This window comes from Amyelois transitella, chromosome 10 (genome assembly GCF_032362555.1).
Source record: "Amyelois transitella isolate CPQ chromosome 10, ilAmyTran1.1, whole genome shotgun sequence".
In the NCBI taxonomy this organism is placed as follows: Eukaryota; Metazoa; Arthropoda; class Insecta; order Lepidoptera; family Pyralidae; genus Amyelois; species Amyelois transitella.
The window spans coordinates 4,018,789-4,045,458 of record NC_083513.1 but is presented as its reverse complement, the minus strand read 5'-3'; the positions used below and the strand labels follow the sequence as shown (position 1 = coordinate 4,045,458).

General features: G+C 34.5%; 1 protein-coding gene across 1 annotated transcript; it reads left to right on the top strand.

Moving 5' to 3' along the window:
• Positions 1 to 14,308: 14,308 nt before the first annotated feature.
• Positions 14,309 to 16,698, top strand: LOC106137616 (homeobox protein Hox-B7-A-like). Its single transcript, XM_013338475.2, has 2 exons — positions 14,309 to 14,987; positions 16,268 to 16,698. Exons 1-2 carry the CDS (start codon positions 14,309 to 14,311, stop codon positions 16,696 to 16,698), a joined length of 1,110 nt encoding a protein of 369 aa, XP_013193929.2.
• Positions 16,699 to 26,670: the final 9,972 nt, after the last annotated feature.

Here is a 26,670-nt window from a genome sequence, read left to right as displayed (position 1 = left end):
AAAGACTTCCAACTAAGTTAACTCTTGCTATCCGTTTTCACCGTACAGGTATTGCCTCCAATTCTTTCGACGTTATGGCTGTTAGGCTCTGGAATTCTCTTCCCGAATCCATCAGGACATCCCCAAGTCGTTCTAGTTTCAAATCGCGGGTATACGGGTTTTTTTTGAGTCGCCAGGGTATTTAATACCTATAAGCCTTTTCATTTATTTCGGTAATCGCTGCACCTATTTATTTATGTATATTGTTTATCGATTGTAGTTTTTATGTATGTATATTATAATTATTTTATTTTATATTTTGTGTAGGTATAAATATATTTATTTAGTTTAACCCCACATAAAGTTCTCTGTAAGACCCAATGGTTGACTGGTAGATAATGCTTCCAGCATTAAGTCCGCCAATTGTGCTATACATTTGTATTTTGTGCAATAAAGCTTAAATAAATAAATAAATTTGACTAATAATTTTACTAAATAGGATATACTTGTAAATGCTTTACTGAAATTTAAATTTAATTACAAACAAATATTTTCGCAATAAATTATGAAGCGCGATCATAATCCACGATAAGTTACCCTGTGTTAAGTGTAACAGGCTTATACCTATTTGTGTTAGCCAATGATACTTACTCTAAATCTCCGTATAATTTTGCAAACATATAGAGTGTGGAACTGTGAAGTACTGTAGAAGACAAAGTGTACTTTTCACGGGGGCTGAGCGTTATAACTTGTATTATTCCCAATATTATAGTCATATCCATATTAAGACGTCGCAATAACATTTAACAGCACGGGAGCGAGTTTGACATCGGCAATACGTGTCGTGGTCGGAATTAGCATACACTTGACTCGCACTTGACGGCGTTGCCAATATGTTGATACATTGTTTCATTGGCATTTGTATGGAACAAATAGGTTAGATGGAAATGTGGTGACGACTTGCGGAATGTGGAAATTGAAAAGATGTGCTCTCATGTCTACCGCTCTGGTAAAGAGGCGTGATTAAAGGTATGCATCTCAAGTAACAAATTTTGATACAATAAAAGATCGAAGAGCATTTTGGATCGTTCTATTCAATTGTCCAAGAGGGCCATAGAGAATCGGCAAATATTCTACTGTGTCGTAATGTGACAATAAACGTTTGGAAAAATGTGAAATACTTATATAAAAATAAAACACGTACTCATAATCTCTATAGTCATAATCTCATCATAATTCGCATCGGTCGCAAACTTTAATTAATCTCGCATCTGGCCGGAATAAAGCTAGCAATCAAGATCATCGCATTACGGACAGGTGAGTACTTGTTCGTATATTATAATTAACAAGTCGCACCAAGTGTTTCCTTTTTAAAACATCGAACCGGCGCACCGTATGGTCGGCGCCTATCCTACTTCCTACTACTATTATAAAGGCGAAAGTTTGTATGGATGTTTGTTACTCTTTCACGCAAAAACTACTGAACCGATTACCATGAAATTTGGTATGTAGGTAGCTGAAGACCCAGAATAACACATAGGCTACTTTTTATCCCAGAGTTCCCGCGGGATTGATAGGGTTTCCATGCGGACGAAGTCGCGGGCGGCCTCTATAATTCATAATTCGGTTTGGATAGCCCCATTTTGGTATTATTGGCATAATAGGTACATTCTTTATTCCTTTTTCTTAAATTTTATTTTTTCCCAGCAAGTACTACCTACTAATAAGGTTGTGACTCATCTGACCAGTTTGACCACACAGAAAAGAATATTATTAAATTTTACACAAAATACCTGAGTCTTTTGTTCTCATAATGGCATGCATAGTTATAGTTGAATTTTCGAGCTGCTTCGATTGTATTGTACCTATACAAAATTAAAATGTGTCACAAAAAGATTTTTTCATTGGAATTTCTTATCTTATCTTTGTTCCATTAATACTATCCTTGTTAAGTAAATCAGACAGAGAAAATATCCTAACTAAATCCGACAGAAGTAGTAGGTATAGTACGATTATCCACCTTACCAAGTACGTAATAACACTGAATTTTATCATAACAGTCTCATACTTAAATAATGCCAAGTCCTGAAATGGAAGGTTTACAGGATGTTTACATAGCAACAACTAAAGACTAAGTAAATCTATCAACCATCAATAATCAGCAAACATCAAAGCGTGCCGACTCCAAGGCTCCCACATTGAGCGCCGCTGACTAACGACCTGCCAATCAGCGCCCAACTTAATTGGAAATCCGTGTTTGTGAAACCACTCCTCGTTTTCTAAGGCTTTGTTAGTAAAAATTTAATATTTTCCACGTCTGAAGCTTGTTTGGAGCAAAGAATTAGACTGAAAATCGGAGCCTGTTATAACGCCGCGTGGTAAATAATTTGTCCTCGTAACATCTTAAAATGCTCCTGAACATTTCTTTCATTATTTTTTGCCAAAAACCAAAAATAAATGTTCGAACGGCTAATTTAGTATTTATTTTTCAATCGTGCGCATGAAATCTTACATATTTTACATACCCGTAAAAATGTAAAAAAAAATACGAAATAATACTTTTTGTAATGGTGCCGTGTGGTTCCAGGCTCCATTACAAAAAGAATAGGACCACTCCATCTCTTTACCATGGATGTCGTAAAAGGCGACTAAGGGATAGGCTTATAAACTTGGGATTCCTCTTTTAGGCGATGGGCTAGCAACCTGTCACTATTTGAATCTCAATTCTATCATTTAGCCAAATAGCTGAACGTGGCCATTCAGTCTTTTCAAGACTGTTGGCTCTGTCTACCCCGCTAGGGATATAGACGTGAACATATGTATGTATAACATACATACATACATATGGTCACGTCTATAGGTCACCCTTGCGGGGTAGACAGAGCCAACAGTCTTGAAAAATGATGTATATATAATACGAAAGATGTATGTCGGCGGCCACTGTGGCGCAGCGGTAGTGCGCTTGTCTGTGTCACCGGAGGTCCCGGGTTCGAATCCCGGCCAGGGCATGATGAGAAACGAACTTTCTCTGATTGGCCTGGGTCTTGGATGTTTATCTATATACGTATTTATTATAAAATAAAGTATCGTTGAGTTAGTATCTCGTAACACAAGTTTCGAACTTACATCGAGGCTAACTCAATCTGTGTAATTTGTCCCGTATATATATATAATCAAGGAACCTTATAAAATTGGTATTAGGCTTGCATGTATAATACGAAACTAAATTCATGGTAAATACAATTTTTATTCTATAAATGCGATGTTTAGTAATTATTTAATACTGAACTATTGGAAATGGGTTGGAACTTAACATTAAAGGACTTCCGATGGTACCTGGTTCAAAGGATATCCATAGCCTTCCAAAGAGAAAACGCAGCTAGTGTGATGGGGATTAGTACCTTTGAGTCGAGTATTCAGGACGGATATGTTTACTGATTTACAAAGGTTTTAAATAATTATTTTATTAGATCAGTTAAAGTTTCAGATAAACTATTACGAGTATTATCGCGGCTAATACGTAGGTATATATTGTAAAAATTCCAATGATCTTAATTAAACTTCATTAGAAGAAAAATTAAAAATTGTAATTGTGTGTACTTTAATCATGTACCTACTTGTTTCTATACTTTTTCTGGATCTAACAATTCTTCATAAAACACCAACAACAAAAACGGTGACGAGTAGCCACAAACATCGTTAATTAACCATAGATAGGTACCGATCACAAATACTGTCTCCGAATAAAACATGATTGATGACTACGCTGAAGATATCAGCAGAACATTAAGTGTATTCCTGTGTCAGTGATATCATTTTCATAGGCCCGTCAAGGCCCTGCATTCCCCTATGAATTTGCGCACAAGGAAAAACGTAGAGTAAAACGAATACTTTTTTCTGTAATAAAATATTTAAGTTTTTAAAAGGTTATTTGGAATGAAATAAGTCAAATGTGTTTTTCATTTGAGATGGTAGTTCTAATGATTATTTCTAGTATTGTTTCCTATTAATCAAATAATAATTTTCATATAGGTTTAGGTGTGATTTATGTAATAAGACTAGATGTTGGCCGCAACTCCGTTCGCATGTTATTAGAAATACGAAGGTTAATAATAAAATGTACTCAAATTTGGCACGACATAGGATACAGTTTGGATTAACAAAAAAAATACATTATATCCTCACTATTCTTACGGCAGCAAAGCCCCAGGGCACATACAGTTAACAGCAAATATTTAATAATCCGTACTAATATTATACAGAGAGAAAAGATTCGTATTTTTGTTTGTAACGAATAAACTCTAAAACTAATGAACCGATATATCATCAGGTAGAATAACTTTTGCTAAGACGTCATTTCCGTACATTTTTCAGAGTAGCTGGTCCCTTTGGCTTTCACATCACATGATCCAGATCTTCCATTTTTTTCGCCAATAAAAAATGCTCATCAGGTTGAACAACTGAACAACTTTTTAAGACATCTTTTCCATATTTCGTATAGTTTAGCTGGTCTGTAATGGTTCTGCATCAGGTGTTTCAGATTCCAAAAAAAAAATTATACCTTGTATGTTGGCCAGGCTAAAGGAATATTATTTCTTTATCGTAAACATTTTTTTTGCAAATGTATTATACTAAAACTAGCTTTCCGCCCGCGGCTTCGCCCACGTGTAATTCGGTTATATATAGCGTTTTTAATGATCTCGACAGGGCTTTTTCTTCCACAGGCTGAAATCTTGTTACAACTGGAATTAAATATAGCCTGTGTTACTCAGGGATGATGTAGCTTTCTAATGGTGAATGTTTGAAATCGATACCGATTACGCCGAGATTTATGGACCGATTTACGTGATTCTTTTTCTGTTCGGTAGAGTATACTTTCAAGTTGGTCCCGTTGTTACCTAGTCAGGATCTGATGATGGTATTCCAGGGAAATCAAGGGCAAACCTCAAATTTACAGGCAATTACGTTTTTGACAATTTCATAGATCTGTTTAAGTATTTGCGTCTGATAGTCATCATCCCATGTGAATGAGCTGATGATGGAAGGTACAACTCCTCAACGGTTAGGAGTTGAAAGAAAATTCTTACGAAGTTATACGTACATGTGAGGCTATTAGGTTGACCTGATAATAAAAAGTAAATCTCATTAACGTTAAGAATTTAGGTGAAAATGGATGCGGACAAATTTCGTCTCTTCACTTGTTTCCTTTTAGCTGTTTGTATGGGTAGTGTTAACACAAAATAGGGATTTAAAGGCGTGATGTTATTAATGTTATGCATGTATGTACATAATTATGTATGTTATTATGTATGTTAAAGAGACGACTGAAAGTTGTCATACAAAGTCTTTTTTTTTAAGGATGGGAAATCATCAAATGACCTCTCCCGCTCTGGGTGGAACGGAAGGGAGTGTCAGACTTTTACTGACTAAAACCCACCTCGTTCCTTCAGTTGCCCTTTGTGTTCCGGGGCCACGGTATCTCGTTAGAACTTTCCCGCAGCCCCGGCTCAGTTTATCCCGTTTCCCCCCCTTGGGGGTAGACATTTCAAAAATCCCTTCTTAGTGCTCACTTATGTTACTAAAGGAACCTCTGTTCAAAATCTCAGACTCCTATACCGAGCGGTTTCGGTTGTGCGTTAATAAATCAGTCACCCAATCGCACCCCCTAAATCACGATTGGAGGGTAGTTTGAAAAAACTTATAATGTCAAACATATTTACTTGCCTATGTACGTGTTCATGCCAAGTTTCAAGTTTATAAACCCAAGGAATAAGATTTTTCATAGAAACGTTTTTACCCCTTTTCCCCCCCATGGGGGTTGAATTTCCAAAAATCCTTTCTTAGTGCTCCCCTACATATCCCAAGGAACCTACATTCCAAATTTCAGCTGTCTACGACCAGTAGTTTCGACTGTGCGTTGTCTGTCAGTCAGTCACTCAGTAACGGAAGAGTTTTATATATATAGATTAAATGTAGGTATAGACAATTTTTTTGTACTGTTTTATTATATGCACTTTTTATTAAGATCAGTCAGAAAAAAAAAACAGATATCACATTGTTTTCAAAATTCTTTTCCGTAACACAGGATGACGTAATGCCCCCATTACAATGTAGAAGGGAATGGAGAAAAAAAGAGAACTGAAAATAAAGGCAGAGTATATTTGAATATTGATTTTTTTAAACTCTTAATATTACAATAGAATTGCAACTCTATTGCACCTTTGTTAAAATATGTGAACTAGCGACGTTATAGTTTGAGGCAGGAAAAAACATGAACGTTTCAATCGGGTACTGAAGCGATCAATATTTCGAATGTTCTGAAATAGCATAAAGTAAAAATAAATACAATGTCTTAAGCAACATGCCTCAAATCTGAAATACTAAAAATACTGTATTACATTCTGCCGTGTGGTTTCCGGCACAAATAAAAAAAAAGAATAGGATCACTTCATATCTTTCTTGTGGATTCTTCATAATAACAACTTGGGATTCTTCATTTAGGTAATGGGCTAGCAATCTGTCACTATTTGAATCTCAATTCTATCATTAAGCCAAACAGCTGAACGCGGCCATTAAGTTTTTCAAGACAGTTGGCTCTGCCTGCCCCGCAAGGGATATAGATGTGACTATAAGTATGTATGTACTATATTACATTTTTGCAAGTAACATGAAGTGTAGTTAGTTATGTGAAATGTGGGTGATTTAAATATAAATAAATACGGAACGAAAAACACATTGTTCTAGCCCCATAGTAAGTTCGAGACTTGTTATGATATTTAACTCAAAAAATTGTTGTCATATAATTTAGCTAAATTATATCTTTTATAGTCACTTATATCTAAGTTCAGTAATATCTTAAACTCATAAATAGTATCACAGTCAAAAATAAACGACATGAAAATATCGTCGCACACTCAAGGCATTACAATTTAATTAAAATTTATGTCAGTCGTTAAATTTTTATTGTTCGAATCCATCACGGTTTTCTATGCAAATCTATGTTATAACGACATTTTCACGTTTAATTTTATATCTGGCCACATTTCTCGAATAATATTGTCCTGTAAATCAGTCAGTTTGTGTTTTTCTTGGAGCTCGCAGCCCGAGCTGTTTTGTTTAGCATCACGCACCCTGTCTTGCCTTGGCTATCGTGATTTACTGTGCCTGAATTAAACCAGCTATTTCCTTTCTTAAACATAGAAATAGATGTCAAAGCGGAAAATTTTAATAGATTTTCCTCCGATCATAACAGGAATGTATTGGGTACAAACATATGAAATTCTTTAAAATTTTCCAATATGAATTAAGAGATAAAGACGTGATATATGTATATAGGCATGTAACTACTTATATTACTTACCTTATACCAACAGATATGATATGATATATATGATCACGTCTATATCCCTTGCGGGGTAGACAGAGCCAACAGTCTTGAAAAGACTGAATGGCCACGTTCAGCTATTTGGCTTAATGATAGAACCGAGATTCAAATAGTGACAGGTTGCTAGCCCATCGCCTAAAAGAGGAATCCTAAGTTTATAAGCCTATCCCTTAGTCGCCTTTTACGACATCCATGGGAAAGAGATGGAGTGGTCCTATTCTTTTTGTAATAGTGCCGGGAACCACACGGCAACCAACAGATACAGGGCTCAAATAGCGTTAAAAGAGCCATCGGCCGATCTTTCTGATCGCCTTGTTATGTTATGTCACACCCTTATTTTCTCATGATGGTGTTCTCAGTTAAATCATCCTTGAGGAAGGGTCTGAAGGATACACACGACGACCACGTGGGTACGTCAGGTAATATAAAGTTTGGACAAGGTAACTTAACCCAACCTGGTTATTTCACAGAACAAAGTGCCGATTCTTTTAGGCACCTCTTACGAAATCCATGCCACCAGAGAAGCAAATTATTTGCATACCATATTATATTGAAGGATTTAGTAGTATATCCAAAGTCTTATGAGCGTCAAATCCATTGTCATTGGGGCAAAGCACGATTCAGTATGTAAGTGATATTTATGTGATTGCTGTATATATTATATTTTAATGAGCCTTTGTTTATTCCACTTATCAATTTTAATTCAAAATCCTTGCAATGTTATATCCCTGCTCTGTAATTATTTTCATACAGCAGACCGTTCGCACCCAGCTTAATTCTTTATGACATTGTGGAAGAGTAATTATTGTTATTCTAATGGTTCGTACATTCTGAACATTCCCTATTGTAAGGAGTTCTGGATCGAAGTCCTGATTAATGGTTGTGCAGCGAGGGCCTGCTTAGGGGGACTGCTCAGTCAAACAGTCGGAGTTGGGAAACAAAATCTGAAATTAATGAAAGATAAACTTCTTTGATGATATGGAAAATAATTGTCAATATTAATAATTATTTTGTTGATTAAGAAAAGTAATGTCGTATTTCAATCCACACTAATAATAAAGAGGAAAGATTTGTATTTTTGTATGTTTGTGTGGAATAAACTCAAAAACTACTGGTCCGATTTTGATAAAATTTGGCACAGATATAGAATAGACCTTCAAAAGTAACATAGGCATAAATTTGTTTTGAAATTAATTTATTTCAAAATATAAAACACAAAAATATGACCACCCGTGCGAAGCCGGGGCGGGCCGCTAGTAAATATATAAAGGCTTATAAGCTTGGAAATTTTTCTTGTAGGTGGTAGGCTTGCAACCAGTCACTATTTAAACTCAATGCCTGTTACTCATTCACAAATTTCACAAAAGGGCAGAAACACAATTTTTAAACTAAAAAAAGATGAAAAACACTTTATTTGTAAGTATTCCCTCAACATTAAATATTCTTTTTAATTTTTTGTATTTTTTTTAAGGGCAGACGGGCAGCGGAGGTTTTGTGATAGGTTCCTATTTTTACATTTTAGATACGGAACTAGTCATTCCGCTAAGCCAACAAAACTGGCCGCAAAATAAATGTAAATGTTTTCGTTTTCTTTTTAAATTTAAACCTACTCAAAAATGAGTGACATTCAATTAAGCTACTTGTTCCAGTGGCCGTCGACCCCTCGATGCTATCACGACATAATGCCGCCGCTAGAGATTATGCCCATACAGTTGAACGGACGATGTTTGGCCGAATCCGAAGTCCGCGCCCTCCTGCACGTAGCCCTGGGGACCATGGGACGCGATAACGTTTGTTTATTTTAAGGTATATACGTCTTTCTCTCGTCATTCATAGGATACATAATATTTTTCTTACCTCAAACGACTTACAAATTTAAACTTAGTATGCCTAGAAGCGGAATCTCAAGAATCCTGTATCTTAGTCACCATGGAAAATAGATGGAGTGGTCCTATTCTTTTTTCAATTGGTGCCGGGAACAACACGGCACGTATAAGTATTTATTTTGAAATATAGTATCGTTGAGTTAGTATCTCTCGTAAAAAAGTATCGAACTTACTTCGAGGCTACTCGTAACTCAATCTGTGTAATTTGTCCCGTATATAATATTTATTTAGACCGCGTTTGTATTATGATTTTGAGTCACGTTCAAAATAATCAGTACGCTATTGTTTGATTTACATGCTGTAGGTTAATTTATTTACGTCTTTTCCCTTACAGAATAGACAGAGCCACAATACTCGTTGGTATGTTATAGTGTGTTGTTTGCCTTATTTTCTTACTCCCTTGTATTTACATCTACAGACAGTATATGAAAAAGGAAATAAGTAAACTGAAAAGTTACGAAACATTGCAGTTATATTTACCGCTGTAACTGTTTTTATGCTACTCAAACAATCGTTATACCAAAACGGTGTTCTTGTCATAACAACAACTCTACTGCCAACAGAATTTTACTGCTTGGCAAAAAAAGAAAGGTGACTCGAGTCCTTACATAGTTGTTCAAATGTCGCAGACTGGTTTCACTGTCATTGTGTTTTCCTATAACACGTGACTGCCTCTGTCCTGCTTACACAATACACTGTAACTTGATACAGTGTTTTGTCGTAATAGGCATCAATCAATTTTTTTACGTTTTTAAATAGCTAACATTACACTTTACTTGATCAATCACACTACACTATATATAAAATGGCAAAATACATTTAAATAAGATGATGCAGATCCTAGTATAAGGAAAAAAAAACCGGCCACATGAAAGTGGGACTCGCGCACGAAGGGTTCCATGGCATCATCACGTTTGTTGTATGTGTACCTATACTTAGATATTTTATATTCACGTTTCTACCTGTTTATTAAAATCGGACAAAAATTACTTATACCTAATTAAGTTTGTTTTATAGGTATCGTCACATTTATAATTCCTTTAATAATTAATACATTTTTATTTAATAATATTTATTTTGAAGATCTTAATATTCTATGGAAATTTTAAACGCCTATCTTTTAGTATTACTCATTCCCAAATTCCTCGAACAAAAAAGTTGCAATTACGTGCAGGTATGATTTGTGGACGAGTGGCGCAAAACAAAACAATAAAATTTTACTGGCCCTAATAAAGAAATAAATATGTTTACTGGGTGTTCTGTTTTTTGGATTTCTTGTGATTTTGATTATTTTTCTTGTGGATTTTTCCACTTTACCACCGATAAGAGTTAGCATTAAAATTTCAGAAGAAAGGTGAAGTTAATGCCACCATCTACTCGTAGCTAAAAGTGGCATAGGCAAGTCGACCCCTCAGATCATAAAGATTTGACACGTGTGCTAACTTTATATGGCAAAAACTGTTGTAGTAATGTATATAAGAATATATCTATAAGAGAATAAAAATTTGTTTGATAAGCCCTTAGATCGATTATTGATTTTAGTAAATACATATTTTTGTGTTTTATATTTTGAAATAAATTTATTTCAAAACAAATTTATGCCTATGTCACTTTCGAAGGTCTATTCTATATCTGTGCTAAATTTTATCAAAATCGGACCAGTAGTTTTTGAGTTTATTCCACACAAACATACAAAAATACAAATCTTTCCTCTTTATTATTAGTGTGGATTAAAGACAAATTGAAAATAAAAACTAAAATTGTTATGGCTTTCTAGTAAAAATAATAGATTTCAAAATTAGTCATGTTACCATTAGATTATACTTATAATATTTACGGTTTGGTGCCTGCGAAATATTTTGTAGTGGCATTTGTTCGGACAATGCAGCCCGACCTTAGACCGACAGATGTCACGATTTTTTCGCTCAAACCATAAATTAGAGAAAAAGATCCAAAGTAAATATGAACAGAAAAGCCCCGCGGCAAAACCAAATACAATATTCTGAATAAGCCATCGATTGATTTCGTAAGATTAATGGTGGTAGATTGTCAGCGCCATAGTATGACGGACGCTAGACGAATTTGCGCAACAAAAATGTGTTTTATATGCCTCGCTATAAGGGTTAACAAATTTCATTTTTGAAACCTTTTTGAGCTGACAGAGCAATGAATGATGTTTTTTTCTTCCAAACAAAAAGTAACACTAATTCCAACCAGTAGAGTCAAAAATTATGATTTTACCCTGTAAAATTCGCAACATTTTTGTTTAGATGGTGGTTTGGGGTCTGCTAGAAATTGATATTGGAATTCAGTGTTAAATTGATATAAAAATATTTTTAATTGAAAGCGAATTTGGCAAGGTAATCTGATTAAATTCAATATTTGTTTGGATTTTAAAAGCAATTATATTTTTATTCGATGTAACTTTTAATGATTGGGGACGTTTAGGGGGAAAGGGTTCACAGTCATCCATTCTTAAAAACTCAAAGTGTGTTTGTTTGTATTGCTTTTATGCTCAGCCGCTTTAAAATGCAAGAAAAATCTTGTGTGTGTGTGGTTCCCGGCACCAATAGAAAAAGAATAGGACCACTCCATCTTTTTCCCAAGTATGTCGTAAAAAGCGACTAAGGGATAGGCTTATAAACTTGAGATTCCTTTTCTTGGGCGACGGGCTAGCAACCTGTCACTTTATATGAATCTCAATTCTATCAGTAAGCCAAACTTGTGTGAACGTGGCCTAGGTATCCGTATTTTCAAGACTGTTAGCTCTGTCTAACCCGTGATTATCTGCATGTAGATATGTATATTGATTTCAGTTGAAGTTTAATAAAGGGAAATCCACAACAAATGTGGGTGTGCTCCTGTCGGACAGATGTGACATTCGGAGGTGTGTACCACTACACAATACATTCATATGTCGCATCGCTGGTAAGCGTTGCGATTGGGCGCTCAATTCTGCGAACGTGGCATGATATTGCAGTTTTAGATCGTATAGAGTATAGAGTGTGTGTTGTGGCTTTATTAGATTATGTTGTACTTACAAATATCTAAATATACTCGAATATCACTTCCTTAGGTATTTCTAAAAATCCTTCCTTGACATAAATACTATACTTACCTCATTCAAGTCATATAATAAAAAATTGAAATAAAAAGAAAAATATCTGCCAATGAAGATGAAAGTGTTAATAATAAAGGTTTCAATTAATAAAGATAAACATTCACGCTATTTAAGTCGCAACACTCCGTCGCACGCGCACCTTCACCTACTGCGCTTTTGTTGCGACCCCCGATTGAATTGTATGCGATTGGATGAATTATGTGCTATGCACTGAATATACAGTATGAACTTAAATTTATTTTGGAATGTTTGTAATGATATTGTTGTTTTTATTTTACTTTTATTTCCTAATGTTTTAAGATTACTAAACTAATAAAGACATAAAGCACAGAAGTCATGCCCGGTTGTGCGTCCACATATCACAGCCATTTTATTTAAAAACGTATTGAGGCAACAACGGGATGGCATTTCTCGATTAATTGAATTGAAAGTTTTTTTTAATTACCACGTGAACGACGCTTATATTATGAGAAAGTATATTTTCTTAAAATGTTATATGTAACATCCATATTTATCCATTCATTCAATAATAAAATAGTAACAGACCCATCTCTGTGCTTGAAAGATACCCATTGCCAAAATAGTATTTTTAGAATTTTCTAATTGTGATCATTGGTTTACTCGGTTACTTTTCGGAAGTTTCAACTTCTACAATGAAGGTTAGAGTAGATTTTAAAAAGAGGATCATTCTATTGACAATATAACAACATAAATATGTTATTAATATAATAAACCTACACGAACATACCTAAGAAATATCACATAACCAGGATAGACACTGAACCAGAGCTTGAAGTGAGAGAAAGAAAATGAAGTTTAACAATATTTTAAAAGCTATTTAGGGCTTACGCACGTCGAACAGAGAACGGTTGAGCATTCAAAAGACGTAAGTACAGCTTGGATCGTAAAAGATTTGGTGTAAAATTCCAAAGCATGAACAGGGTTCGAAGGCGGAGGTTTTCAGTATTGCGAAGAGTGTGGTCAAGGAAAGAAAATCGTTATTTTAGATAGATAGGATAAATGGGGTTATATAGTATATAATTTAAAAGTGAAGTATGCAGAGATCGTGGCAAGTGGAAAGAGGTAGTCTCTGCCTACCCCTCCGGGAAAGAGGCGTGATTTTATGTATGTATGTATGTATGAAAGGATATGGAGATCTCGCCGCCTTCGCATTGGGAGCCACTCGAGTTTTGTACGTAATTCGAAGATATGATCATATTTACGTAATCCATAAATAAACCGGATGCATACATTTTGGAGGCGCTCGAGCTCATTCAGTTGCTCCTACCATAAAAATATTTAAGTAATATCTAATCCACCTGTATAACTGCAAATATTTCATGCAGCCCAGTGACACACATACGTGGCTTTACACTAAGGCAATAATAAAATAAAATCAATCTATATCCCCACTAACCCACACATTATCAGAGCAATCAATGATTTTCCGTACCTATGCGCACGCACACATAGTCACTGGAAGTATTGGCATTGTAAACATTGATATAGCAAAACTATTCTGACTAAGCGTTAGCCTCTATTTCCTTCTCATTCATCCAGTTCGAAATCAATGCATTGCGATAACACAAGAAAGAGACAGCAAACTGGTTTTACAACTTTGCAAGGGAACAATGGTGACGCTTTTGTTACATTTTACCCTAAACTTTTTTTGTGGGCCAAATAATAGTAAGTACTCATTTACTAGGGACGTCCGACTTGCATGTTCAGTATTCGATTTGCAGTCCTCATTGCAACAAGGTGCCAATCGCCCACGCAACCCGTTTAGTGTTTTAAGTTACAACGATGATGTCCTCAAGGGATATTTTTGTTGAAAGGTGTAATAATTTTATACAAGTGAACCACCAAAGTGCCGGATTTTACTCTCCAAATATAAGCTGTACGTATCCTGCTACACCAACCACGAGTTATATACCAAATATGTATATGCCTCCTAATGGGAGTTGTGTGACTAGTGTGCCTAATGCCTATCCCAATGGACTTAACAAGTGCGCGAATATACAACCAGAAGTGACCGTGAAATTGGAAACAGGCAATGAAAGCAATTATATTTCCGGGTCGATACATGATAACAATAAACTGCAAAGTATAAATTATGTATGTCAACCATATTATAATGGATATGATCACCGAATGTACCCAGAACTTATAAATAATACAACAGAAATGGGACCAATAATAGCGCCGAATACAGCAGACTGCCAATTTGGGACACCATCACCACTAAGCTCCTCTCCTGAATTAAATCCAGCCTCTCCTCTAAATGGTAATACTTTTCAGTCAAATTCCGAAGCAAACAATATTATAGCGGTTCCTAATGGTGATCAATACCACGATATGGATGAAGTTTTATTCTACTTAAACGAATTGGGAACGAATGGGAGATCTTCCCAAAACAATTCAACACAATTTCACGGTGATGTCATCAAAGTTCAAAATACCGTGGCGGATATCAAAGACTCACCGGGTGTCAATTCAGCACAGCTCTGTCAGGACGTGACGAGGGAATCCACAGGCGGGTATGATCCGGATCACAGTAAAAAGATGGCAGCTGGCACAGGCGACAACATCGTATATGATTGGATGAAAGGTGCCGGTGGTAAGTTTATATTTTAAATAAAATTGGATTTTAAATAAAATTGTGCCGTGTGGTTCCCGGCACCAACGAAAAAAGAATAGGACCACTCCATCTCTTTCCCATGGATGTCGTAAAAGGCGACTAAGGGATAGGCTTACAAAATTGGGATTCTTTTTTTTAGGCGATGGGCTAGCAACCTGTCACTATTTGAATCTCAATTCTATCATAAAGCCAAATAGCTGAACGTGGCCATTCAGTCTTTTCAAGACTGTTGGCTCTGTCTACCCCGCAAGGGATATAGACGTGACAATATGTATGTATTGGATAACGTCAAATGTCAAAATCAAGAATTTTAAACAATTTAATTTTATATGATAACGTTTTGTCAAATGCTTATAATAGAAGATAAGCGATAAGAGCGGACCCCATTTATTTATCTTAAATATGTTTATCTAGGTTTATATTATTTATAAAATAATTATGTAGGTATATTGACTATGGAATAGGCTATAAGTAATACCTAGTCATCTTCTATTCTTTTCTCTGGGTGAATAGATTTATTTTCAAAATTAGATACAAGGTATCACTTATTGACGTCACATCATTTCAATCTACTTAATATCTACTACCGCTTCCAAAGCGCACGTGTAGAAGAAGCGGCGGAACAAACTACACTGCAGCATTTTCACCGAACGTCGATTTACAAATATAGATATCTTAAATCGTGGACGAATGTACATTGTCTACCTTAAAGAAATATGAATGAAAATAAATGCGTGAATACGCAATTTAAAGGTTACCTGAAAGAGATCACTTTTAGTGATAAGGTCGACTTTTGCTACTATGTTTTAATACATGATTGTGAATTTGTTCTATTTTATTGTCGTGTGCAATAAAGAGTTATTTTATTGTATTGTATTGTCACCTTCCTAGGTACTTTGATCCAACTTTCAGCAGCAAGATTAAATTTAATACGGACAGACTGAAACTTCATGGTCTATCGGAGCAAGGTTGTTAATGTAACTGACTGACTTACTCCCACTGGTCAATTGTATATTCTCAGTTGTATTCTTTAAGGCAATCACAGGATATTTATAAAATCACAGTATCTAATACAGTTGGCAGCGACTCGTTGGCGGCAGAGATGGAATGTCTAATGCAAATTAAGTTCTTTGTCCTTTATTTCTTATGAAAAAGTGCGGTGTTTTATTCTCCTGTGCTGAAATCTAATCTACTAAGTTCTACATATACCTAATATGTAGCCAATGTATATTATTAACATGAGCCTCTTTTGTTTACAGGTGATAAAAAGAAAGGAGCAAAACGAACGCGACAAACTTATACAAGACATCAAACGCTGGAGTTAGAAAAGGAGTTTCACTTCAGCAATTATGTCAACAGAGGCAGGCGTGCTCAAGTTTCAAAAGCGGTAGGGTTAACGGAAAGACAAATCAAAATTTGGTTCCAAAATAGACGAATGAAGGCTAAAAAAGATGGCAATTTAAACACCTCACCTGACCCGAACGCGATTAGTGGAAATATAGGTTTGGCCAAGATTCAAGAATCCAGACATCAGGCTACCGGTCATTTCTGCAGGGGTAAATATGATCACATCGCGACAATGCCAAACAACATGCCTACAAATATGCCTCAAAATTACACCATGCCACTTTATGGCAATATGATGCCTGAAATCAGAACGATGCAAAATTCTTCTGTAAATTTGTATTGATAAAGTTAAAATATTGACTGTTTAGTTGACTAAATTTTTAAGTAATACCTATAAAGTGACAACAATATTGTTATCCCATTTAAGGGAATTTAACCCAGTGCATACTTAGCGCTACACTATCATAGATTTTCTAGTGTAGGTAATTGCTACATACATACATACATATTATCACGTCTATATCCCTTGCGGGGTAGACAGAGCCAACAGTCTTGTGAAGACTGATAGGCCACGTTCAGCTATTTGGCTTTAAGATAGAATTGAGATTCAAATAGTGACAGGTTGCCAGCCCATCGCCTTAAAAGAGTAATCCAGTGTGTAAGCCTAGCCCTAAGTAATTGCTATTGAGTGTTAAATCTAGTTTTAAGACCACTACATCATTGCGTGTATATTTTGTAGGGACAAGTAACAAAAAAAACACATACTTTAAAGAAATATATTATATCTATTCATTGCTTTAAAAAGATATTAAAGGTAAATAAAAAATTATTTTGTTAATTACAAATTGGCGTAATTGTTAATAAAACATAAATGTTACGACTGTCAAATTGTTTAAATAATATTTAGAATTTTGTTAAGTATTTAGTCCATGCTTAGTAAGAGTATATGATGTACTTACAGTGTACATATTTAGTACTAAGTTTATTTGCCTGTAGGTTATATAAATTTTGTGCAAATATTTTTATTTTTCTTTAAAGTTCCTATCTTTGGCTTAGTTTGTAATATATAAAATAGTATTTTATTTGATAACCTTTAATTAAATATTATATTATAATAATTTGATCAATAAATACTTAGCGTTTATGAATAAAATTATTTGATTGTTAACAGTTACTATCCAAATGTATTGTAACAAAAATTGTTTTACGGATATTAACGGAACTATGCATACTGCAAAGTTTAATGTACCTATGTAAGTACTTACATGGCAAAATTTGAAGCAAGTTTGACAGAGTTGGTTAGGGTTATTAATATCTCATGATAAGGAAAGGCTTCGCTTAGTCATACCTACTGGTTAATAATGGAATTGAGATTCAAATAATGACAGGTTGCTAGCTTATCGCTTAAAAGAAGAATGCTTAATTTATAAGCCTTTTCCTTACTTGCCAACCATGGAAAAAAGATTGAGTGGTCATATTCTAACGTGTCGGGAACCACACGGCGCAATAATTTATATACATAAGAAAAAAATCACATCTATATCGCCATGACGCCGTATGCGTTTACGCCATCTCAGTTGCGAAGTCGATGACAAGAACGCGGTGCCATGTCTATGGGGTTAAAGTTACTGATTTAAATTAATATGATGTTGATAGTAATCCATTGCAATTATAAATTTTCTTAACTAGTCGAATTGAAGTGCTATAAACCAAGTTTAAATGTAATAAAACATTAATTTCACTCATTGCATTTTTTATTCCCTTGTCCACATTTTTGCCATTCATTTTCAACAATGTAAATCTGCCAAAAATTTTTGAAATAAAATCAACAATGCGGGACAATCCTTTCTTCACCGTAGCCAAAAGGGCCCTTTGCTAAATAGGTAGATAATTGCTCCCAAGAGACTATCACCTACACCAATGTTTACAATTTTTGCATGCTTTGATTATTAACAGATTTTGTTGCTCATTTATATCTCTAGCTGTAAATTATCTCGCTACCTGTTAATATTTTTGCTTTGTCACAACAACGTCAATTTTGAACATAATGGATGTTTTTTGATGTAAAAGAATTTCTTTTTCGGGTCAATCCGGGGAAGTCGGATAACTTTAAAGGATTTGATTTGAGTCTTGCCGGCATAGCTAATAACTGGACGAGCTGGAGAAATTCTATCGGTCTTTTATAAGTCATGACACATAAACACAAATTATTGAGTATTGACGGTTGAAAACCCAAGAGAGAATTGAGACCACAACTGTTCCTTTACTCCTACACAGACTACTGCCATTTTTATCTACTCATACTCGTAATCTGGGTAATGCACACCCAATATTGTAAGCTAAATTGTGTTAATGCTCCCTTAAATTTTGACTTCAACATAAAATTGACCTTTGTGAGTTACAATAGTTTCATTAGAAAGAGTAAGCAGTACAAGTTTGAAAGAGATGAAATACCATTCATCCCTTGACAGCGGGTGCGTCAGAGCGCATGCGTGGCTGTTATTTATCCAAGATGGCGGATGACGTTAGAGCTATATTTTGATTTTGAAGCTATGTTTGTTATCTTAAAAATTTAAGTTTATAATAATATAGTTACTTTTATAATACATGAGTTTAATAAAGGAATAGTAAATAGGTCATGAAATAACTAACATTATTTGTTATGTTCACGGCTTAAATTGTGAAAGAAAACCTAATAATAGTAGGTAAGTAGTGCAGATAAAACACAAATACAGGAAAAGTAATGTGTATACCACGGTAAGTTTTAATAGTATATTATTATTGTACCGTAATTTGACCAGTGCCCAATTTAATTTGTCTCAAAAGCATGTTAACTACCCTTTGTGTATGTTAGTACTTATCTATAGTTAAATTAATTACGAGGTAACTAATTTAAATAAGGAAATCAAGTTTTAATTTAGTTCAGTGATAATAATTTGTAATAACTGAATTAATGCAAACTTTTACTAATTAGTATTATAAAAAAATCCTCAAATAAAAACACTGTTGATAAAACTTTAAGTTTTCCAATGAAATTATTAGATAAAATTTTAAATAAGCACAAAATAAGTAACAATTGCTCGCAACTTCTCCTTCGAAAAATCCGTTTCCCCAGGAATTTGGGAAAATTCTCCGTTAGTCCACCAGTAGACCACATAAGGAACCTAAGTTACAAGCCAAATAAAACATTTCTTGACCCAGTGGTTTGCGCTAATATGTAAGTCAATATCCTCTTTGGCATACATTCTGACTGATATCTAAAGCTATTACTAAGAATTCATTATCTATTTATATTTTTATAGACTGTAATAACCTTCGTATCAGGCATATTTAAGTCATACGATAATTTAATTATGATTGATGCCAGTGAAATTTAATTTATAAGTCATACATTCCGTGACCACCGAAGCAGATATTTTTTGTTCTCACTAAATAATAACAATCTTTTTATATCAAAAATGTTTTAAGCAAAACATCTTCAACTTCACTTAGGATGGCCATATACATTTTAATCCTTAAAGTTAATCGAATAGGGTTTACCTTTCTTTGAACAAAATTTAGTAAAGGTAGCATCACATGTAACGAACAAGTATTAGCGTTCAACGTTGTGTACCAAAATTTAATTTAACACAAAACCAGGACAAAGTATTCTAAAACGAGGTACTAAACAATCGGCGTAGTTCTATTTTGGCCGAGATTTTTTGTAAAATATTAAGACATTTTACAAGTTGAAACTCAGGACGAATATTTTAACTACAAAATTCCTTCAAACATAGAAAATAGAAGTTTTATGGATGATGTTGTTCATTGTTCAATTATACTTACACACAGTAACAGGTACGACTTGAACTTTTTATGATATTTCCATCTCCTTCGAGGAGATATCTCGTACCGTGTACTGCCGCCTTTAGTAGTCGGTCGGTGTATTCAATACATTGAATGGCAGCTCTAATTAATCCAAACTCGACGTAACGTCCATTGATGTCGGCTCAAAAGAAACCCCTTAATGAATATTTGAATACCCGTTAGTATTTACCTTCAGAGTAATACTTGTTAAGTTTACGGTTTAGTTTTTACTCCGCCTTTATTGCCGTAAAAAAATATTTTTTTTATTAGCAGAAGCGCCTGTCTTGGTTACCAGTAGAAAAAAAAATATAGGACCACTCCAACTCTTTTCCGTGAATGGCGCAAAAGATGAATAAGGGATATGCTTTTAAACTTGGGATCCTATTTTTAGGCAACGGGCTAGCGACCTGTCGCTATATGAATCTTAATTCAATCATTAAGCTGAACATAACCTATCAGTCTTTTCAAGACTCTGTCTACCCCGCAAGGGATATGGACGTGATTATATGTATGTATGTATCACCAAATTATAGCGAAATTTGTACAGTAAATTCCAATGTGGGTAACGATACACGTGCCTACCTACTTAGCAATGCCCTGATCTGTTAACTTGACGACCTCCGAATTTTCTTGCTTATCCAACATTATCTAGATAATTCCTATGCGCTTTCCCATAATTAGAGCACTCATATAGTACAAGGTGAACATCCTCGACAACTGCTTTCTCACAGGAGCAGAGTTCCATGTTGCAGTGCCACGATCGCTGTGTATTTTTGTCTTTATTGACGAAAATACAATGCAGACGAGTTAGCCGACGAAATAAATTTTTATAAGATCAATGTTGAGTTGTTTTGAAGTTACTTCGTACCAGACAGACAAAATTTTTTAAAAAGTTGCTTATTTGTTTTCTGTTACTCTACTTTAATTGCCCGCAATCAGTTTATTTAGAAAATATTCAATGTAAGTACTTACATTGAATCGACATACACTCGATATTTACTATTTTATTAAATAAGCAACTGCCAAAAATAAACACAACAGCTATTAACCTTATCACTAACAGATGTTACGGCACGTTCTTTGAACGCGATCAAAGCATGTTTTATCAACGGTCATAAATTATGAAGTAATTACGTGTAATGAGCAATTAATTTATGAAAACAAACCTTTCATGATAAGCACAGTGTGTTTGATGTAAGTTAAAAAGGTTGACCTTCGGTGGCGCTTAAGTAGATTGCATTGAGCTTGTAATATAATTTATTTTTAAATATTAAAGTTATTTTAGTAAAAAAATATCTTAGATAAATAAATGTAAGTGAACTTTCGGTTAAATTAGCTGTCCCCCGCGACCTAGTGTACGTGAAAGACCTTGTCCTGAGTGTTACCTACACATCATGTATTTAAGCTATATGGTTCAGTTTAGTGTACAGTTCTCTGTAGCTAAAATACATACATAGGTACCTTATGTATGTATTTTAGCTAAAGAGAACTGTACCCTTTATTTTGCCCAGGTATTACAGGTACAACAACAAAAAGATTAAATTAAATCCGTTCAGTATTTCAGCTACCAATACTTTCCTGTAAAAAATAACAAACTACCAATGAGGCCACATTCACTGGTTTTATGTGATAATTTTAAGAAATTTATGTAATTTTCATTTCCTGCCTTTTCTAAAGATTTTTTTATTTTATAGTCGGGTCAGGTAGGGTACAGTAAAGCCGAACTAAAGAAAGTTATCTATATAGAGGTAACTTTCTTTAGTTCGACTTCCTTTAGTTTTATGGCTTTCGTGATGAAGGTTAAGTGGGGATAAATTTGACTAATAAAAGTAGGTACCCAGGCTCACTTCTTTCACATTTATAATAAAAATTGGGAGAGTTACTAAAAACCCGAACTTACTAAGTACCTACCCGAGACCGCCGAGCTTGCATGAAGAGAGTTATGAATGTGGATGAAGCGAAGGAAGTATGCAGAGATCGTGGCAAGTGGAAAGAGGTAGTCTCTGCCTACCCCTTCGGGAAAGAGGCATGGTTTTTATGTATGTATGTTACTAAAAACTATGATAGACTCATTAAAATCAACGTTATTCGAAATTCTATAATCAATGTCAAAAATCGATGTCCTACATCTAGACTCACAAAAAGCATGGCCGTTACAACGTCAGAGTGTCCATACAAAAACGGGATCACAAAAGAATCTGCAGGGCGCATTGTCCCGGGACGTACATCATTAATCAATAACGCCTGGCTGCCGGCTCGAAAGCAGATCTGATCAATGCTGGAGCAGATCGGGGGTGATGGAGATCGATTAAAATTTTTGCATTTTGTGTCAGAAATCTGAATGTTTTCAACGCTACTGTTTCGTTCTGGCCGGGGCGAAATGGCGAGCGAATTAAAAAAAATGCTTAATTTAAGTTGGTAAAAGAACTCATTCTAAAGGTCTTGGAGTATTCTTAAATAATACATAATACCGTACATAAACAATTTATCTCGTATGTTATGTATACGGGGGAAAAGTCTGAAAGGCAACGAATGGCTTACTGATAAAATTGAGATTCAAATAGTAACAGGTTGCTAGCCCATCACTTCAAAGATAAGAAACTCGAGTTTTATTAAAATTCCTTTTGATTTTTACATTAGCAAAAAACTCTTATCATTCCCAAAAGCTCCAAATTAATTTAAACCTCAAGCGTCCTACATTGTTATAACCTTTCAAAAACACCTGAAGTCTTCTATATTTAGACGATAATTGTTATTTACGTCAAGTTTTAGGTCCGTATGCGAACAATTATAGTACAATCCCGCCACTGTATAATAGCTGTTATTACCAAGTGGCAATTTAACGCCTTTGCGAAATTTATAATGACTCAATTTATTGGCTCCACCTTTTTTACATCCAATGCAATGAGCTACCGGTGCATCATTATATAAATTTGATTCCGATCGTTAAACAGACTTATTAGGTTCTTGCTCTTTTTCTTGTTATTTTAATAAAGTAATTTTACTAAAGCGAACTTGAAATTTTAATTTCTTTCATATCTTCCCTTGAGCACTTTACACACCCTTGAGATTAAAAATATTTGTAGGTCTTGCAATACCTATTGATGAATTTCTTAAAGATAATTTGTGGAGAGCGGTCCAAAATATTTTGTTCAGTTATCAGTTTTAAATGTTGTGTGTAATTATCATTTAGACAGCTTGTTAAGTTGTCAAGTGGCTTCCATGAAGACTTCATAGTTAACTTCCATCAGGCGTTTTATTGCCATTTTTCTTTATAGACTATAGAGTATCAGAAATAGAGCCGACACACGAAATAAAAATTTTGCACAAGGCATTATATTAATACTTGATATAAAGAAAATTATATCAAAATATAAGAATTTATTTTAAGACCGAATCAGGGTCTTGTGTCAGTCACAGTTCAAATCAAAAACATAATGTCATTTACCTGCACATAACCTGGCGTGACGTCGGCAGATATGTTGAACTACAAATTATCTTGACCTTTGGTACGTTTATTTCTAGTAATGTTTTCAACTAACAGTCTTACTCTGAAGGGTCTGCTTATACTGGGATTGGAATCGTCGTCAATGTCACTTATATGTTTAACCCGGCGAGTGGATGGAGGAAATGATGAATGGCGTTCCAACCGGGCCGTTTCTGTTACGACGTGGATTTTTATAGAGTTGTTATACAGAAAAATGTTTAATCTAAATTTCGTTTTGATCAAAATCTTTAAAAAATATATATTCCTTCAAAATCAATTTTGCAATAACATTTTTAGTCATTATCCTCGTTTTATATTCTTATAAACGTTATATATTTCAGCAAACTTTGTGAAAGTATGTCTGGGCTATTAAACTGTTTATTTCAACAAAGTTTGCTGGTTTAGGCGGTTTTTTATGCTCAATTCTAAGCGATACTTTAAAAGGCTATGAATTAATGTGTTTTTTTTTACAAGAATTTTAACTTAATGCGAATACAGGCATTTTTTCTGCTAAGCTACTCTTAAGTACAATCATAAGCAAGATAAGCACAAATCTTATTCATTACTTCACCAAAAACGTTTTCAAAAATCGTTTTTTGGGAATAATAATAGATAACAATAAACAAAAGAATAGGCCCTATACTAACCTATTCTTTTCTTTATTGTTATCTATTTTTATAACCAAAAAGTTTTGTATTTTTTACAAACTCTAATTTCTAGCCTGACGCAGTTCCCACGCAGTAAAACAATATTTTTGGCAATTCAAATTCAAATTCAAACGTTTATTTTCCAACTATGAGTCATAAATATAATACAGGTGGTATGTATAATTTTGTTCGTATCATAGCAATTCGGCGAGTATTGCAAATGTAGTCAATTACAATAATAAAATCTAATATTATTTTACTTATATAAAACAATTTTGATTTAATTTATTAATTTTAAAACTTTATACATTAAATAACAGTTTGGATTGAATTTATTACTAGTAAAAAATATATATATTGCATTTGGCCATTGAAAAGTTGATTTTAAAATAATGTTGCATTTGAATGAAGCATCATCTTCTCAAACACCTTGCTTAAAACTGTCATGTAGAAAAGGGTCTGTAATTCACAAGGACAGTCTTCTCTCCTTTTTTGAATAAAGGTGTTATATTGGTACTTTTTAAATATAAAAGCTAGATCAGTTTATGATTTGACTTATAATATTAATGGACATACCTTGGTCTTCAGATTTTTTCAAATTAAGTTGTTTAATCGATTTTACTATATTCTCAGAGTTAAAAAATTTAAATGTAAAGACAGATTTGATGGGAGTTTTTAAATAAGGCTTCAGCACGCAATGAACCAGAGTCAACGTCAGAAGTAAGCTCCACAGAAATTTTTGCAAAGAAATTTTCACAAGCATTTACTCTGTCCTCAGTTTCAGAAATATTTTTGTTGCCGAACGCGATTTGGCTAATCCTATCTTTAATTGCGCCAGATTCTTTATTAATAACATTCCGTGTTTCTTAAATTTTATTTGGTGCGTTTTTTATTTTACTACTAATGGGTAAAGATTTGTGTTGCCTGCAAACATTTTAAATAACTTTGAATAATTCTTAACATATTCTGCAAAACATGGTTCAAATTTTATTTTTCTTGGCATATATTATTACATATTTTTTATATGAATAGCTAATCAAATAAATCATTTATCTTTCTACATATCTATCTATCTTTCATTTTAATTTAAACCTCGAATGTTTTTATCGAATTGCGTGCTTAGGGGTTATATCATCTCAAGTTACCTACCAGTTTTCCTCAGACCCGGCCGACCCTCCGCGCGCACAAATTCCAAATTGTTTTTGACTGACAGCTAAATGTAAGTTAGCATTGTTTGAGCGACGCACCACAGCCTTCGGTAACCGAACTTCGCGAACCTCTTTCTATAATTATTTCTCCTTCAACAATATAGAGTAACCCTCTCGCTTTAGGCTGTTCCAAGTTTTCGACGTTGGAGCTAGATTTTCACAAGTTATAATTAAATGCCGTACCGTGACGTGTGGTTCCTGGCACCAATAAAAAATAATAATAGGACCACTGCATCTCGTTCCCATGTCGATGGATGTCGTTAAAGGCGACTAAGGGAATGGCTTATAAACTTGAAACTATCCTTATTATTGCATCCATCAGAGTATGTAATTTTAATTAAAATACCTATATTATATACATGTTATAATTTTTCTATGTGGTTCCCGGCACCAATAGAAAAAAGAATAGGACCATAGGATTCTTCTTTTAGGCGATGGGCTAGTAACCTGTCACTATTTAAATCTCAATTCTATCATTAAGCCAAACAGATGAACGTGGCCTATTCTCGCGTACATACACCGCGTTCGACGGCGAACGTGAAGAAGTAGGACTAGTGGCTGGTTACTACACTAGGTACCGCCCCGCGGCGGCACCCGGTGGATCCGCCACTTAGTCAGGCCCTTATGGCAGTTGAACACTAGGTTCAACCTACTCGGGTGGCGCCAAAGCCGAGGTTCTTCCCACTTTGGGAACCCTTTGAGCAGCCACTGCATCGGCAGGAGGCCCTTCAGGCCCCGCCACTAAAAAGTCCGGTTAAGTTGTAAAGCCCTTCAGGCAACAAAAAGTTATTTTATAAAAAAAAGAAAAAAAAAACGTGGCCTATCAGTCTTTTGAATACTGATGGCTACCCCGGAAGGGATATCGACGTGATTATATGTATGTATAATTAAATTGTCTTGATGTAAGTTACTATGTGCTTTAAACATAATTAAACAAAATCACGCCTCTCGCCCTCTCTTATCCTAATTAAATTTAGCATAATGAGTTAGGTATATATTTTTTATTTAATAATAATAATATTTTGACATATCTGTTTTTGGCATACTTTTTAAATAATTATGGTTTAGGCTAATGTACTTTACCACACTTTTAATTAGCATAAGGTCCTAAGGCATAAAGATCAGAA